The 15,877-nt window shown below is 47.8% G+C and overlaps 1 protein-coding gene across 3 annotated transcripts in view; it reads right to left on the bottom strand.

Moving 5' to 3' along the window:
• The window catches only part of LOC118094381 (beta-adrenergic receptor kinase 2), a 122,914-nt gene extending 107,334 nt beyond the window's left edge, over positions 1-15,580 (bottom strand). For all 3 annotated transcript variants that reach the window (XM_035134715.2, XM_035134716.2, XM_035134717.2), the window contains exon 1: positions 15,389-15,580. In XM_035134715.2, coding sequence (XP_034990606.1) covers positions 15,389-15,501 — 113 coding nt within the window. In that variant the 5' untranslated portion in view covers positions 15,502-15,580. The remainder of the gene's footprint in view (positions 1-15,388) is intronic.
• Positions 15,581-15,877: the final 297 nt, after the last annotated feature.

Genomic DNA, 15,877 nt, shown 5'->3' with positions numbered 1-15,877 from the left:
ACAACTTGCGGAACAGGTGAGAGAGCTCCAGGAAAAAGAGCAGCATTTAAGGGCGGTGGCGGTAGACCTCCAAAACAAGCTGGATGCAGAGAAAAACAAGGCGGGAGGGGCACCCCAAGTCCAAGTGCTGCCAGGAAGGAGAGCCGGGACCCTAGTAAGCAAGTTCAATGGAGACCCGAAGGAGTTTCAGGGCTTTGAGACTGAGATTGTGTATGCTCTTGAGCTGCACCACGATGAGTTCCCTGATGATGAGCACAGAGTAGCGTTTATTGTGGAGCACCTTACAGGGGCGGCCAGGGAGTGGCTAAGACCGTTAATTGCAACAAGGAATCCTTGCATGAAGAATGTCAAACTATTTCTAGAAGGTTTGAAAACGATGTATTCGTCCGATAGTCATATAGACCAGACTAAGGAGGAACTTCATAATTTACGCCAAGGAAATATGACAGTTCGCGCGTATTGGGCGAAATTCACCATGCTGGTGCACAGATTGGGGTGGGATCTGGAGTCTGCCCCAATGCAAGCGGCGTTTTACTTGGGGTTGCATGAGGAGGTGAAGGATGAGCTCTCGAGAGGTCCAAAGCCCAGTAATATGGATCAACTGAGCAAAGCGGCTCTGGCGGTGGGGGTGAGGCAGGAATCCAGATGGAGCGACAAGCAAGCAACGCGCACAAAGCGGGCTTGGTTCCCACGGTCGCAGGAGAAGCCACTCCCTCAACAACCCTTTCAAGCCACGCCTGGGGCCAGTCAGGACCAGGAACCCATGCAGATTGATAGCGCGCGCGCGCGGGCTTTTCAAACCCCAGCGGCGCCAAGACGCAAGGAGGGAAGGGGTGGGAATTGCTTTCTCTGCAACTCCCCCCAGCATCTCGTCAGAGACTGCCCACATCGCAGGGAGTGGCAAGGAAAGGCGGGAACGGTTGTGCCCTCCCCCACTGACGCAGCACCACAGCAGGGAAACGGGAAAGCCTGGCTGCAGGAGACAAGGGGCGGCAGCCAGGCACAGTCAGCAGACAACAGCCCCAGCCCACCCACCCGCACAGAGAGGAGCAGAGCCAGCCCACCCCTCCCAGAGCAGGAGTGGTTCTAGAAGTGACGCTCACGCTCCCAAATGGCTATCCATTGACGGTCCTCGCCCTAATTGACAGTGGTGCCTCAGCCAACTTCTTCTCGAGAAACTTTGCAGAAGAGCACCAGATCCAGCTTCTGCAGCTGGATTTTCCTCTGCACGTGGCAACCATTGACGGCAGAGAGCTGCTGGGAGGGGCCATCACTCATCAAACCCCCCCCATGAGAATGACGGTTGGAAGGCACTCAGAGACACTGGCATTCAACGTCACCACCATCTCAGACCCCCCAATCGTTTTGGGCATGAGCTGGCTGGCGCGCCACGACCCCTCCATAAGTTGGCATCAGAGATGCATCACTTTTGGATCGGACTTTTGCCTGGAACATTGCATGCAGCACCAACCAGGGGAGGGGCCTCCGATAGCCACGGTGGCCACCATGCACGTCAAAGGGGGTGAGGCGATACCCAAACCATACTGGGACCTGCAGGAGGTCTTCAGTGAAGCGGAGTCCGACCACCTGCCCCCACACAGGCCTTTTGACTGCCAGATCAACCTGGTGCCTGGGGCAACTATACCCCCAGCCAAGCTGTACGCCATGTCAGACCAGGAACTGGAGGATCTGCGCGCTTTTATCGACAAGAACCTCAAGCGGGGGTTCATCAGAGAAAGCAAGGCAGCAGGGGGCAGCCCGGTCTTCTGGGTGGACAAGAAAGACACGCAACAGCGCCGTCTTGTGGTGGATTTTAGACGGCTGAATTCGGTGACAGAGCCAGTGGCTTTCCCCATGCCCAGAGTGGATGATCTCCTGACAGCGGCACGCAGAGGCAAGATTTTCACCAAGCTAGACCTGAGGGGGGCGTACAACTTGATCAGGATCCGGGAAGGCGATGAGTGGAAAACCACGATGTTCACGCCTCTGGGCTCTTTTGAATATCTGGTGATGCCCTTCGGGTTGCAAGGGGGCTCAGCATGCTTCCAGGCCTTCATGCACCACGTCCTGGGGTCCCTACTCTTCAGGAAATGCTTGGTCTTTCTGGATGACATCCTTATTTACTCCAACGACCCAGTGCAGCACGTGAAGGACGTCAGGGAGGTGTTACAGCGCCTGAAGGAGAACCACCTGTATGTGAAGCTGGAGAAGTGCAAGTTTCACACCAAGGAGGTGGACTTCCTGGGCTACAAGCTGTCAGACAAGGGGCTGGCAATGGACAAGGACAAGGTGCAGACCATCCTGGACTGGCACAGCCCCAGGACGCGCAAAGATGCCCAACGCCTACTAGGCTTTGCCAACTTCTACAGGAAGTTCATCAAGAACTTCTCTCGAGTTACGGCTCCCATCACTGACTGCCTGAGAGGCAAGCAGAAGTTCAGGTGGACACCAGAGGCGCAAGCAGCGTTCGAAAGCCTCAAGAGGGTGTTCGCCTCAGACCAGAACCTGTTCCACGTGGTTCAGGACGCGCCCCTACGCATTGAAACAGATGCTTCTGATAAGGCTGTGGGCGCCATTTTGTTGCAACTGGACGCCAACAGAGAGTGGAGACCCTGTGCCTTCTTCTCCAGGAAGTTGACCCAGCCCGAGCGAAACTACACAGTTTTTGATCGGGAACTTCTTGCGATCCACGCGGCGTTCCAGCACTGGAGACACTTCCTGGTGGGCGCCAAGCACCCCATCCAGGTGTGCACAGACCACAAGAACCTGGAGTTCTGGAGAACTGCCAGGGTGCTCAACCAGCGGCAGATACGGTGGGCGGAGTTCTTCTCGAACTTCAACTTCTCCATACACTACATCCCAGGAGAGCAGAATGTCAGGGCGGATGCCCTCTCCCGCAAGCCAGAGTACATGGAGGAGGAGGCGCCACCAGCCCCAAGGCACATTTTCCCCCCGTCGGCATGGTCCTGCGGAGCAGCAGTGGTGAGCGAGGCAGAACTCACAGCACTGACGGCAGCGGATGAATTTGCCAACCGCATCTTCAGAGAACTGAGAGGGGGGAGGGAGCAGGCAAAAGACTTTGCAGAACGCAGAGGGCTGCTTTTCTACAAGGGTGCGCTGTACCTACCCACCACCCAGCTTCGACGTACGGTCCTCAAGCAGATGCACGACAACCCTACAGCGGGGCATTTTGGAAGGGACAAGACCACTCACCTAGTCATGAGACACTTCTGGTGGCCAGGGGTGAGGGAAGATGTTCGAGACTATGTAAGGGGCTGTACCACCTGCCAGCGGGCGAAGGTGGTCAGAGCAGCGCCACCAGGGTTGCTGGAGCCCTTAGCCACACCACACAGGCCGTGGGAAGTGGTGTCCATGGACTTCATCACAGATCTGCCTTCGTCCAGGGGTAAGACTGCAGTGTTGGTGGTGGTGGACCTCATGTCCAAAATGTGTCACTTTATACCGTGTGCCAGGGCAGTCTCGGCAGAAGAGACAGCCAAACTGTTTGTTGATCACATTTTCAGACTGCATGGATTACCTTTAAGGGTTATTTCGGATCGTGGCCGCCAATTTGTTTCCAGGTTCTGGCGGCGGCTCATGAACCTCCTGCAGGTGGAGGTCAGCTTGTCGACGGCTAGACACCCGCAGACCAACGGACAAGCGGAGAGGGTCAACGCCATTCTGCAGCAGTACCTGAGATGCTACGTCAGCCAGCGGCAAACGGACTGGGTGGATCGCTTGCCACTAGCAGAATTTGCCTACAACAATGCAGTGCACGTCTCCACAGGGGTGTCGCCCTTTAAGGCCAATTACGGGCGCGACCTCAGATCTTTCCCAGAGAGGGAGAGGGAGGAGGAGGAGGAGGGCCCACAGGCTGAGGATTGGGCAGAGGAACTGGAGACGGTGCACCAGCAGCTCAGAGAACACTTGGAGAGGGCCAAGGAAGCGTACAAAAAGGGGGCAGATCGCCACAGGCGACAAGGGGAGGTCATCAGGGTGGGGGACAAGGTGTGGTTGTCCTCGGAGGGCCTTCCCACCAGAGGGAGGTGCAAAAAGCTGGCACCCAAATGGCTGGGCCCCTTCACGGTCACGCAACAGGTCAACCCGGTGGCATACAGGCTGGCACTGCCAGAGGACATGAGGGTGCATCCAGTGTTTCATAGATCGCTGCTGTCGCCGTACAGGGAAAGCAGCAGGCTCAGAGACAGCGAACAAACCCCCGAGGGAGGGGGGGAGAGGGAAAGCAGGGAGCAACTCAATGAGGCCACGGCCATCCTGGATTCAAGGTGGGGGGTGGGGGGCCTGGAGTACCTCATGGCATGGGAGGATGCTCCACCGTCCCAGAATGAATGGGTTCCCGCCACTCAGATACAGGAGGAATTCTTGGTGGAAGAATTTCACGCCCTCTTTCCCCACAGACCCAAGCCCTGGCACATGGAAAGGGAGGGGGAGGAGGAGGAGGCACGGGAGAACAGCTCACCATGGCGCTGGGAAGCGGAGTTTGAGGAACCAGAGGATGAGGTATGGGTGTCGCCAAGATCCACCCAGTCAGAGGAAGGAGCAGATTGGCAAAACATTTTTACCCCCACCAGCTCTGACGCCACGGACTTTTTGGGATTCCCGTCCTCCCAGGCGGAAGGGGGGGGCTCGCAGGACTGGGGGGAGGTGTTCACACCAACGGGCTCGGAGAGCACCGAGTTTTTAGGCTTCCAGTCGTCACCGACACATGGGGGGGGCCTGGGGAGGGGTGAAGGAGAGCTTGGGAGGGGGGTGGATGTGAGGGACAGGGGATATCGCGAAGTCCCTCCCCTCCTGAGTTCAAGCCCGTCCCCGAGCAAAGGGGAAAGCAGGGAGAGTTCCGATTCCAGTGGGGAAGCAGGAAGTCGTGTCCGAGGCTCAGGCAAGGTAGAGGAGCCAGGGTCCCAGGTGGGACAGGAAGGGGCAAGTAAGGGGGGAAGACCCATCCCCCCAACTCCAGAATTACGCAGGAAGAGGAGGGGCAAGAGGATGGGTCTGCCAAAGCTTTTGTGTTGGAGAAAGACGCGCCAAAAGCCATTAGGAGGTTCTGAAACCGACTGACAACATCGCTCCGTGTAAATAGCAATGACTTGAGCACTGTAAATACGCAGCACCAATAAAAGAATAAAATGCAGAGCTGCGTAGCGTCGTTACTCTGAAGTAGTCCACTCCGGCCACTGTGACATTATTATTTTCAAAAATAATAATAAAATAAGGATACAAAAATCAAACCACCATCTAACATATATACCATACTTCTAATAAAAATTCTACTATTTTACAAACCTTCTTTTGAGGTTCTTTAAACCTCAAGACTTCCTTCCGCCCCCTTCTACTGGTTCTTTACATCTTACATCATTCCCTGCATTTTGTTATCATTTTTATCCATTTGTTACACCTTTATATTCTCTAATTCTTTACTACTTACAAGTGCTTAATCTAAACCTCCCAATGTACAAACTTGTGTACAGTATTTCTGCATGTACACAATAAATTTCCCCCATTCTTTTTTAAACTTCTCATTGTCAGAGTCTCTGAATTTTGCCGTCAGTTTTGCCATTTCTGCATAGTCCGTAAGTTTTATTTGCCATTCTTCTATTATTGGCAACTGTTATTCTTTCCATCTTTGGGCTAACAGGATCCGGGCTGCTGTTGTAGCATACATAAATAATTCCTTCTGTTCCTTGGGAATTACTTTTCATATTACATGCTTCTGGTTTCTTTGCAAAGGTTAGTTTAAACATTTTCTTCAATTCATTATAATATCATTTCCTGGAAGCTTTTAATAACCTTGCATTCCCACCACATATGATAAAATGTACCCTCTTTTTCTTTGCATTTCCAGCACTTATTTAGCAAGTTTTACCGGTGTTATATACCTCCACCATTTCTCTTTGAAATCTTGATATGGTGTAACTAAATCCTTTCTTTTTATCATTTTTAAAGGTTTCATTTAGTTGAAAGTATTGTAACCAATCTATTACTTTCTCTCTGATTTCCTCAAAATCTTTCAACTTTAATTGATTATCCACTTCTGTTAACAGCTGGCCATTTAGTCCTCATATTCACCTTTTTTACTGTTACTACTTCTGTCGGTGAGATCCACCATGGTGTCTTTTATTCTAGTAAATCCTTGTATCCCTCCCATACTTTTAAAATTGCTAGGTCTTATTATATAGTTCTGGAATCCTTTGTGGACTTTGGCTTTATTATACCATAAATACGCATGCCAACCAAATCTATTGTCATTCCTTTCCAAATCTAGAAGGTCTGTGTTTTGTAATTTAATCCCAAATCCAACAGATACAAGATACTTCATAATATAACTTTAAATATGGTAGGGAGAAATCTCCTCTTTCTTTAGGACCCGTAAGGAGTTTATATTTTATTCAGTTTCTTCCCTTTCCAGATAAATCTAGTGATATCTTTCTGCCATTCTCATATTGCTTATCACTGGGCCTGACTGAAATAGAAATAACATTTTTGGCAATCTGTTAATTTTAATCAACAATATTCTTCCCACAAATGACAGATTCATCTGTCCCTGAATCTCTATTTTTTTTATTTCTTTCCATACCTTTTCATAGTTATCTTTAAATACATCATTATTAGCTATTAACCATATCCCCAAATATTTGTGAATTTGTGAACCTTTTTGTGAATTTCTAAGTCCTGATGAATCTCTTTTTTATCTTTTTCTGATACATTTTTCACTATCAGCTTGGTTTTATTTTTGTTCAACTTAAAGCCCGCCTACCACCTGTCCAAATTCATGGATTTTCTCTAGGACTTTCAGAAGAGAATTTTTTGGATCCTCCATCATTATTACAAGATCATCAGCATACACCTTCCATTAGTATGCTTTATTTCCAACTGTTATACCTCTGATGGTTTCTCCCCTAATGTTTCTCATCAGGACCTCTAATGTGAAAATAAATCATAAAGATGACAAGGGACATCCTTGCTTTGTCCCTTTCTGTATCTTACAGTTCTCTGTTATCACATTATTTACAATTAATCTGGCATTTTGTTCTGAATATATTGCTTCCAGACTTTTAAAAACAACCCCTAAAAAAGCAATTTAACATGAATTTTACTATCTAACCAGATCATTGATCCATAAAATGTATGCAATAATCAATGTACTGTACAGTGGTACTTAATGTTATGTACTTAATCCGTTCTGGAGGTCTGTTCATAACAGGAAACCGCTCATAACATGAGGTGCACTTTCTCTAATGGCGCCTCCCGCTGCTGCCATGCTGCCAGAGTGCGACTTTTGCTCGCATCCCGGAGCAAAGGTCGCCACAAGGAGCATCTACTTCCAGGTAAGCAGAGCGCGTAACCCACAGCATTCATAAGGGGGACGGTAACATAACACGAGGTACCACTGTACTATAAAATAAATAAGCCAGTCCTGTATATGATAAAAATTATTATTTTTTTATTTTTCTTACCAGCACTGATAATAGTGATTGTTTGGATGGGGGACTTTTATTCATTTCTGCAGTCACACAATCAATCAATCAATCATTCAATCAATCAATCAATCAATCAGTAGCTGAACTAGGTTACACACACGCAACACACATGGGAGAGGGTCTCTTCGCAGCCCATTAATTGCCACCGCACGCTTAGCCAGAGATCACAACAACAATATAAGTTCCATAACAAAAGTCTTCTCAAAGGAGAGCCAAATTTAAGGCATGTGGGCCAGGCTCAACCGGAAAACAACAATGGAGCCAGCAATGCCTGATTGCCATGCCGGCTTGGGAATGAGAGGAGGGGGTGGGTGAAAACTCAACGCTGGCACTCAGTGCCAGATCACATCCCTAAGCTTAAAAAGCTGCAAGGAAGGCAAAACAATGGGCACAAAGAATCCTCCTCCCAAGCTGCAACTGGATTCAAAAGTGTAAAATAAAGAAAACCGTCATTTACAGCAGAGGCGCATGTATAGCACCACCTTCCCACAGTTTAGCCCTAACTTCCTGTGGAAATACGCAAAAGGAAGGAAAGGAAAGCAAAAAGGCGCTCTGTGCCCAACCCATTCAAATCTCCTAACAAAATCATTTTCTGGTCCATGTAATCTAGAAGATCTGTTTCTAATTTTTTATAGAATTCTGCTTTCTTTTCATTTGGTGCATATATTCCAATTATCAATATTTTTTCATCTTGCAATGTAATTTGTACCACTATCACTCTTCCCTGTTCATCCCTAAAATTCTGCTTAGGCTCAAGTTTAGGTTTCATACACAAAACCACTCCTCTCTTTTTTGCTTCGTCTGAAGTTATGAATTCTAATCCTTTTTTTTATTAATCAAAACTCTTCTAATTTTTTTTGCCATATGAGTTTCTTATAGGCATACTACATCTAAATTCTTTTTTTTAATTATATGTTCAATTTTATTTCTGTTAACTTTATTATTCAAACCATTTACATTCCAACTCAGTCTTTTCAAGTCCAACATTTTTTTAGACTCTTGTTTTTTCTACTTTTTCTTTCCTATTATCTATATTATCTATTTTACCCCCAACTGGTCCCCCTCCATTCCTCCTACTGCTCCTTCTGGTTCTGTCAGGGTCTCTGTTTCTCCTAAGTCCTTCTCATGCTTTGTCCAGAATTTCTGGACATCATCTACATTGGTGAATCTGTGTTTCTGTCTTCTGTATGTAAAGGAAATCTCCTCAGGAAATTCCTTTCTGTATGAAATCTTATTCTTTCTCAGCGCATCTGTAAAATAAACTATACTGAGACAACCTCTTTAAAAGGCGAGGAGGAGCATCTTTCATGAAAATGATAGGGTTCCCTTCAATTTGGAGTCTATCTGTGTAATTAGTTTGCATAATTTTATCTTTGATCCTCTTTGAATTAAAAGTTACCAGACAGTCTCTAGTTACATTCCTACTTTTAGCATACCTCGATTTCACTCGAAAGCAGCTATCAATAGAGCCAAGAATAATTTCCTGATCAATTCCCAACCAATCTGCAATAGCTTTTGCTAGGAATTCTTTCAGGTCATTTTCACCCTCCTCCGGGATGCCCCTCATTCTCACCGTCTGTTCTGTTTCATTTCAAGGACTGCTAGAGAATCCGCAAACGATTCCTGTCTGCCAGGACACAGCCTCCCTTAGCGTTTCCTGAAAGTTTTTTAAATCTTTGGTTTCAGTCTCCAGTTTCCCTGATTTTTCCTGCAAGCCTTTCAGAGAGACATCAAGTGCTTCTGTTTTCTTAGTCAGTGAGTCAATCTTACTTGACAATTGTGTTACCATTTCCATATTTTTATCAATTCAGGCTAGTAACCTATCTGATAATTTGTCTGAGTGCTGTGTTATTTCCTTGGCCAAATCTGATTTCATCTCAGAAATCATATCAAATAATTCAGAGTGGGACTCTTGAACCAAGGCCCTCCTAGTCATCATTGGTGTTGTCTGCTTCTTGGTTGCCATCTTACTCAAATGCAATTACCAATTACAATTGTTACAACCTATAGGGAAAATTCCGCTCCTTTTTCAATCGCCTGCTCCCTGCTCCTTTCCCCCCCTTAACTGAACCAAGAACCTTTTGCATGCAAGTGGGGTGCTTTAACACTGGGTTGCGGGCCCTCCCCCATCTTGCTTACTCCACGTCTGACATCTAACTCACTGCAGACAATCCTGGCTAGCAGAAACAACCCGGCATAGGTCCAGGCTGAGACTTGCAACTTTAGGTGCTGTGGAGTGATTCAACCCAAAAAACAGGCATTCCAGCCCTGAGCTGCAGCCCTCCCATCTAATTAAACTCTTCCAGAAGGACACAAGCGAAGCAAAACCTACCAATGAACCCTGTGTGAGACAAGATGGATAAATGGCAGATTGAATTAAGTTGCTGGGAACTGTTGCTAAGCCCAGGGTGAGTAGCCAATTAAAAAGATGTTCAAATTTACTACCGCAGTAGCTCAGTATGAGGACCATGTCACCTGCCTCATGCACAGGCTGCCCCCATGGCTGCCAGGATTTCAAGAAAATCCCCTACATGTGCACATGAAGATTTATTATGAGGAAAGATGGCCAACTCCACGGCTAATGGTCACCGAAAGACACAAAGTAAATGGCAGTTCCAGGATGAGGCAGAGGGCCAGTGGAGCTGGTGGGACAAAGGCTGGCTGCTGAACAGCAAAAGCTAGGAGGCAAAAAGCTCCTTGAACAAGTCCCACTGAAGTCAGTGCAACTTCTGATCCCATCAGAATCTGCCTCACCAATCCCAAGTATTAATCCCATTAATGCAGCTGGCGCAGTATTGCCTTCACTGGCCAGCAGCAGCTCTCAACAGTTTCAGGCAAGGATATTTTCTCAATCTTACCTGGAGATGTTGCCAGGGATTGAAACTGGGCCATGCAAAGCATGAGCTCTGCCACTTGAGCTATTCATTTTTCTCAGGCTTGTGCAGGAGTGAATATCCAGACAACTGTCCTGGGAGTGCACATCTGGAAAATTCTGTTTTCCTTGGTTTCAAGAGCTCTGTATGACTCAAAAGCTCACTGCCAGCATATTAAACATCAGGTGAGACATGGAAGGAAACGCCTGGGGTTCTCATCATCCTGTTTTCATTTGCAATTTGTTGTGTTGTCTCTGAAGGATTCAGGACACCTAAGCTCTCAGCCATTTCCTAGGACAAAGATTGTTACCTGTAATCTAATTAGGAAAGCCTGCTCTCACCTCTTTGATCTTACAAGCAGTGGAGCTAACACACATAAAAATCAAATATACTTCGTTGCTTTGAAATCTATGTTTAAAGAATCTGGTTTAAACACATCCTGATCTACGGGATTTGAGGGCAAGAGGGGATCACTGCAGGTGTGCCTGCCCCTATTCATTCAGCAGTTACCTCTCAAGGAATATTTCCTATTGAGCAAGGAGCTAGCTGACTCGCACACACTTAATACCTGCTCTCTCCTTGCCCTGTTCCCAGCCAGGCCAGCCAGCCAGACTGGAGCTGACCACAGCATCTGCAAGGCCAATCCATTTGCTTGCACCAACGTCATCTTAATGTTGCTTCTTCACTGCTTTTGCAGAGAACATCAATTTCAGGATTTTTTTTAAAAAAAACTATATGCTACACTTGGGAACCAACCCTAACTTTGAAGGACAGGAGAGTAAACCTTTTTCTCCTTGCCTCATACTCTTTCTTTAAAAAAAAAGAAAAAAACGTTCTCCTGAAATAAAAGGAAAAACCTCCAATGCTGCTCAGCACTTGATCTAAATCACACTGCAGCTGTTCCATTCCTTTCAACAGCAAGTATCACATGGGGGTGTTTCTTTCTTGTCTGGGTATCAGTCTAGGATTGCATCAGCACAGTCATCTCTCTCTCTCTCTTTCTGAGCAGACAAGCACCGCATCCCTCCACAACCACCTAGGCCAGAAGCATTGACATTCAGTGCATGCGTAAGACTAAGCCCAGCCTGTCTAGAACATGCATAGGCAAACTAAGGCCCGGGGGCCAGATCCAGCCCAATTGCCTTCTAAATCCAGCCCGCGGACGGTCTGGGAACCAGTGTGTTTTTATATGAGTAGAATGTGTCTTTTTATTTAAAATGCATCTCTGGGTTATTTGTGCGGCATAGGAATTCGTTCATCCCCCCCCAAAAAAAAAATAGTCTGGCCCCCCACATGGTATGAGGGACAGTGGACCGGCCTCCTGCTGAAAAAGTTTGCTGACCCCTGGTCTAGAAATAGAGAAATACCTGTCAAGTGAGTGGTCAAAAGGAAACCCAGTCCCCTATGCAACAGCAAGGGATAATGGTGATGACTGCTTGAGATTTAACAAGCCAGCCTGGTAATTGCCTGTCCTACACAGGAGAAGATGCACTCAAATGTACACACACAGATGGTGCACTTAAAACCATGTGAAATTACCCCAATAGTGCCTACCTTAAGGGGGCGGGGAGAGATTTCCTCCCTCTAGCTATACTCCAGTTCTTGATTGCCTGGCGGCTAGCCTAAAAAACAGGACCAGGAACATCATTCACCATCAGTTCAGGGAGGGAACATTTATGTGTGTTCTCTAAGAGACAAATGCATCTACATTTATCCGGAAAAAGATTAGCTCTTTCCCCCTTACAAGGGGCCTTGCACGAACAAGGCCACAAAAAAAGGTAGAAAACAGGAACTTTGTCAGGAAGTGCAAGGGACAGGAGGCTAAAGACCACAAAGGGCTCCATAGAAGGCAAGCACACGGAGCTGCAGGAAGCCAGTATTGTTGCTGGTTCAGCACCCTGTCTAAAATAACCGGAGAAATATGGTCTCTTCTTGGGAAAGAATGTTTTCCCTCACAACACACTTCCTCATTTGATCAGAAACATTTCAACCTCACAGTCCACATGTCCTTTTAGGATTCCCAAATTCTGAAGTCCATGTCTCAGGCAATTTGAAGCCTTCCAACGCAAGTCCATGGGCAAGGGCAGTTTCTGCTTTGTATACAAAAGGTCCCAACTTCAATCCCCGACAGCTGCCTGGGACCCTGGAAAGCTGCTGCCAATCAGTGTAGAGTAGACAATACTAAGCTAGGTGGTCTGATGTGGGCATATACGAAGCTCCCATTCACCACTCCCCCTACCCTTTTTGCCTGTACTTTTCACAAACAGCAATCAGGAAAGTGTTTGTTGTACTTGTCCCTTGACACGGAGGTAAATGAGGGTGCAGAGCATCCCACATTGCTGGGATAGTGATTTGTAGCAGAAGACACAGAGGTGCTAACAGGAAGCTTAGATACAAGGTTGATGAGCTCGGGAGGGGCGGGGGGGGGGGAAATCAGGGACAGAAATATTCCCCAAAGGGCAAAGAGTAGCTGGATAAAAATATGGAGGGAGGGGGACTTTTATATCCCTGGAAGGAGAAAGGAGACTTGTGGTTCCCTGTCCAATCACAGGGAGGACCTTTCCAAGAAGAAGTAGCAGCCCAACGAGAAGGACCAACACAGCTCAGCGGCAGAGCATCAGGTTTACATGCAAATGGTTCTGGGTTCAAGCCCTGACATCTCCAGCTAAAAGGAGGAAGGAAGGGGGATGCACAAAGCTGGGAAAGTCCTGAAGCTGTGCATAAATGGGCCAGTGGCACTTTTGTATATTCACGTCAACTCCCATGAAACAGAATAAGATGTCTGGGTGTCCCATCTGTAATGGGACTTTGGGGGGCAGGGGGGGAACCTTGGCCACTCAAGATTTTAGACAACTGCAGGCCAAGGAGAATGGTACTCAGGTAGCCAAGAGTAGCAGGTAGAGGAAGAAGACCGAGATGTGAATTCCCACTAAAGCGATGCAAAGATATTTTGGAGGGGGCAACAGAGGTGCTTGCCATCGTTTACACTGACTTTGGTGACACTGGAGAAAGACAGTTGCTACCAGGGGCAGCAGCTCTGGAAAGCCTTGCAAAAGTCCAGCTATTTTCATAATTTCTTTGTCAAACTTTAAGTTGAGGGGGGTCAGGGGAAGGATGGAAAGGATCGATTTGATTATTTATATGACTCAGGTGTCTGGTTGTGGGCACCACCAAAGGACACAAAACACCCACCCACCATAAGTGGAGGCTTACTATGGTCACTTAATAACAGTATCATTTTAATTCAAATAATAGTAAAAAGAGTACAACTGGAACAACTTGCCGGGGTGGGGGTCATTATAAACTTTTTTTTAAAAATATTCTATTTATTAGTCACATTTTTGGACTCATGTACCTCAAAGCTACTTAAGAAGTAAAAAATAAAATGACAAAGGCATTGGGTGAAAAGAGCAACAAACACCCAACAATAAATTTAAAATGAACAGACCATCCCCACTTCACCTAAAGGGCATCCTTAGTGGATCAGCAAAGGCCATTGGCATAACTAACTTCCCTTGCAATTAAAAACCAGAAGCCTAAATAAGGGTGGTTTTGCCTGGTAACGAAAATCATGCTTGCCTGGGGAGAGCATTCTGCCAACAGGGAGCCACCACTGAAAAGGCCCACTCTTGTGTTGACATCCTTTCTGCCTCCCTCACAAAGGCCACAAGGAAGGGCAGAGTCCACGTTGGTTCATGTGCTACCTTGGGTTGGGGTAGCAGGATCTTGAGTCACTTAAGGCTTTATAGGTCAAAAGCCAGTCCCCAAACTAATCAGTGGTAGCCAGTGCAGTCAAACCAGTATATGCTCAGACCCTCTTGGGTGGTCTTGTGACTGTGATTTAAGCACCAGTGTGGTGTACTGTTTAACGGTGTTAGACTCTGACCTTGGGAGACGAGGGCTCGAATCCTCACACAGCCACCAAGCTCACTGGGTGGTCTTTGGCCAGTCACTAACTCTCAGCCTAACCTACCTCAGAGTTGTAGTGGGGATTAAATGAAATGAGGAAGGGAGAACCATGCATGCCACCTTGAGTTCCGTGGGGGGAAAGTTAGGACATAAAATAAATCAAACATAACATATCAAACATAAGAGCAGTCAAAGGCCAGGGTCAGGGGAATGCAAAGACTTGAAGGGGCATCCACCTTCTGAAGGGAATCCAAGAGGAACACATTCAAAAGAAAAAGGAGGGTGGGTTGCAGTCCTTCATTTGGTTCAGATTCACTGTACCCCAACTCTCACAGAGTGCTGATTTGGGTGGCAATTTGGGGGAGACACGGGCGAGGGGTTTATAAAAGTATGGTGCTGGGAAAGAGCAAAGAGGGATCTATCCTGGCTGACCCTTTAGTCAGCAGTCATGGTGGAGGAGTTATAACTGGGATCCTGGAGAGGGGTATCTGGATAGGAGAAGCAGGCTCTAGAGAAGATATTCATAGGAAGGGGAGACTCATAACTGGAGCCAGGGTGGCGTAGGGGTTAGTGTCCGATAAGGACCTTGGAGCTCCTTGGAGAAAAGGTGGGACAGAAACGCAGTAATAATATTGAGGATAACAAGAGTGATAGGTGCTAATCCTGGCTCATCCTCCTGGGCAGAGTCCCATCACAGATGCTTTTAGCCTGCAGGTGTTGGCGGTGGGGGTGATGGAGATAGCCAGCATGGCGTAGTGGTTTGAGTTCAAATCCTTCCACTCAGCCACGAAGCTCTCTGGGTGTGATCCTGGGCCAGGCGCTGCCTTTCAGCCTAGCCTACCTCTCAGAATTGTGGTGGTTGCTGTCAGGGTTAAAAAAGGATTAGGACTTGGGAGAGACCAGCCAGCCTAGCCCACCCCACAGGGTTGTTGTGGGGGTATCAAACGGGGAGGGGCAAGGACCATTTACACCCATGTGGAACTCCTTGGAAAGAGAAAAGGCTGGGATAGAAATGAAGCAAATAAGTAATAAATTAAATAAAGTACTGGCGGGGAGGAGGAGCACACTGCAAGCCCCCCCCCAACACCTCCCGCCAGCTGCTCTCACCTGGGCTCCGGGAGGGTGATCTTCTTGCTGGCTCGAGCGGCAGGTGAACTCTTGCTCTTCTCCATGGCCATGAGGTAGCTGACGTCCGCCAACACGGCCTCCAGGTCCGCCATCTTGGCTGCCCACAGGCCTGGGCCTGGGCCTTTGGCTTGGGACTCTGGCCAGGGCACACACTTGGCAAAAACACCTGTCAGGTGGGGGTGGGGGTGGGGGTGGGGGTGGGGTGTTCCTCCCTTTCTCCCCAGGAGGCCCCCTTCTCAGCTGGCTAGCCCCTCCTCCCCCCTAAAAACAAAGAACCCCCCCCCCATGTAGGCAAGTTCTTCTCCCCTGCTAACTGGCACACACCCCTAACCCAGGATCCTATGAATGACACCCCCCAATACACTCACTTTATGTCCCCATTTCCCAATGGGGGCTAAAATGAACACTGTCCCCCTCTCACCCACACAATGACCAACAGGCTCTTCTAAATGAACCCCCCCAACTCTC

The sequence above is a fragment of the Zootoca vivipara genome, chromosome 13, assembly GCF_963506605.1.
Source record: "Zootoca vivipara chromosome 13, rZooViv1.1, whole genome shotgun sequence".
Lineage (NCBI taxonomy): Eukaryota > Metazoa > Chordata > Lepidosauria > Squamata > Lacertidae > Zootoca > Zootoca vivipara.
The sequence above is the reverse complement of the archived record's forward strand: the minus strand, read 5'-3'. Positions and strand labels throughout refer to the sequence as shown.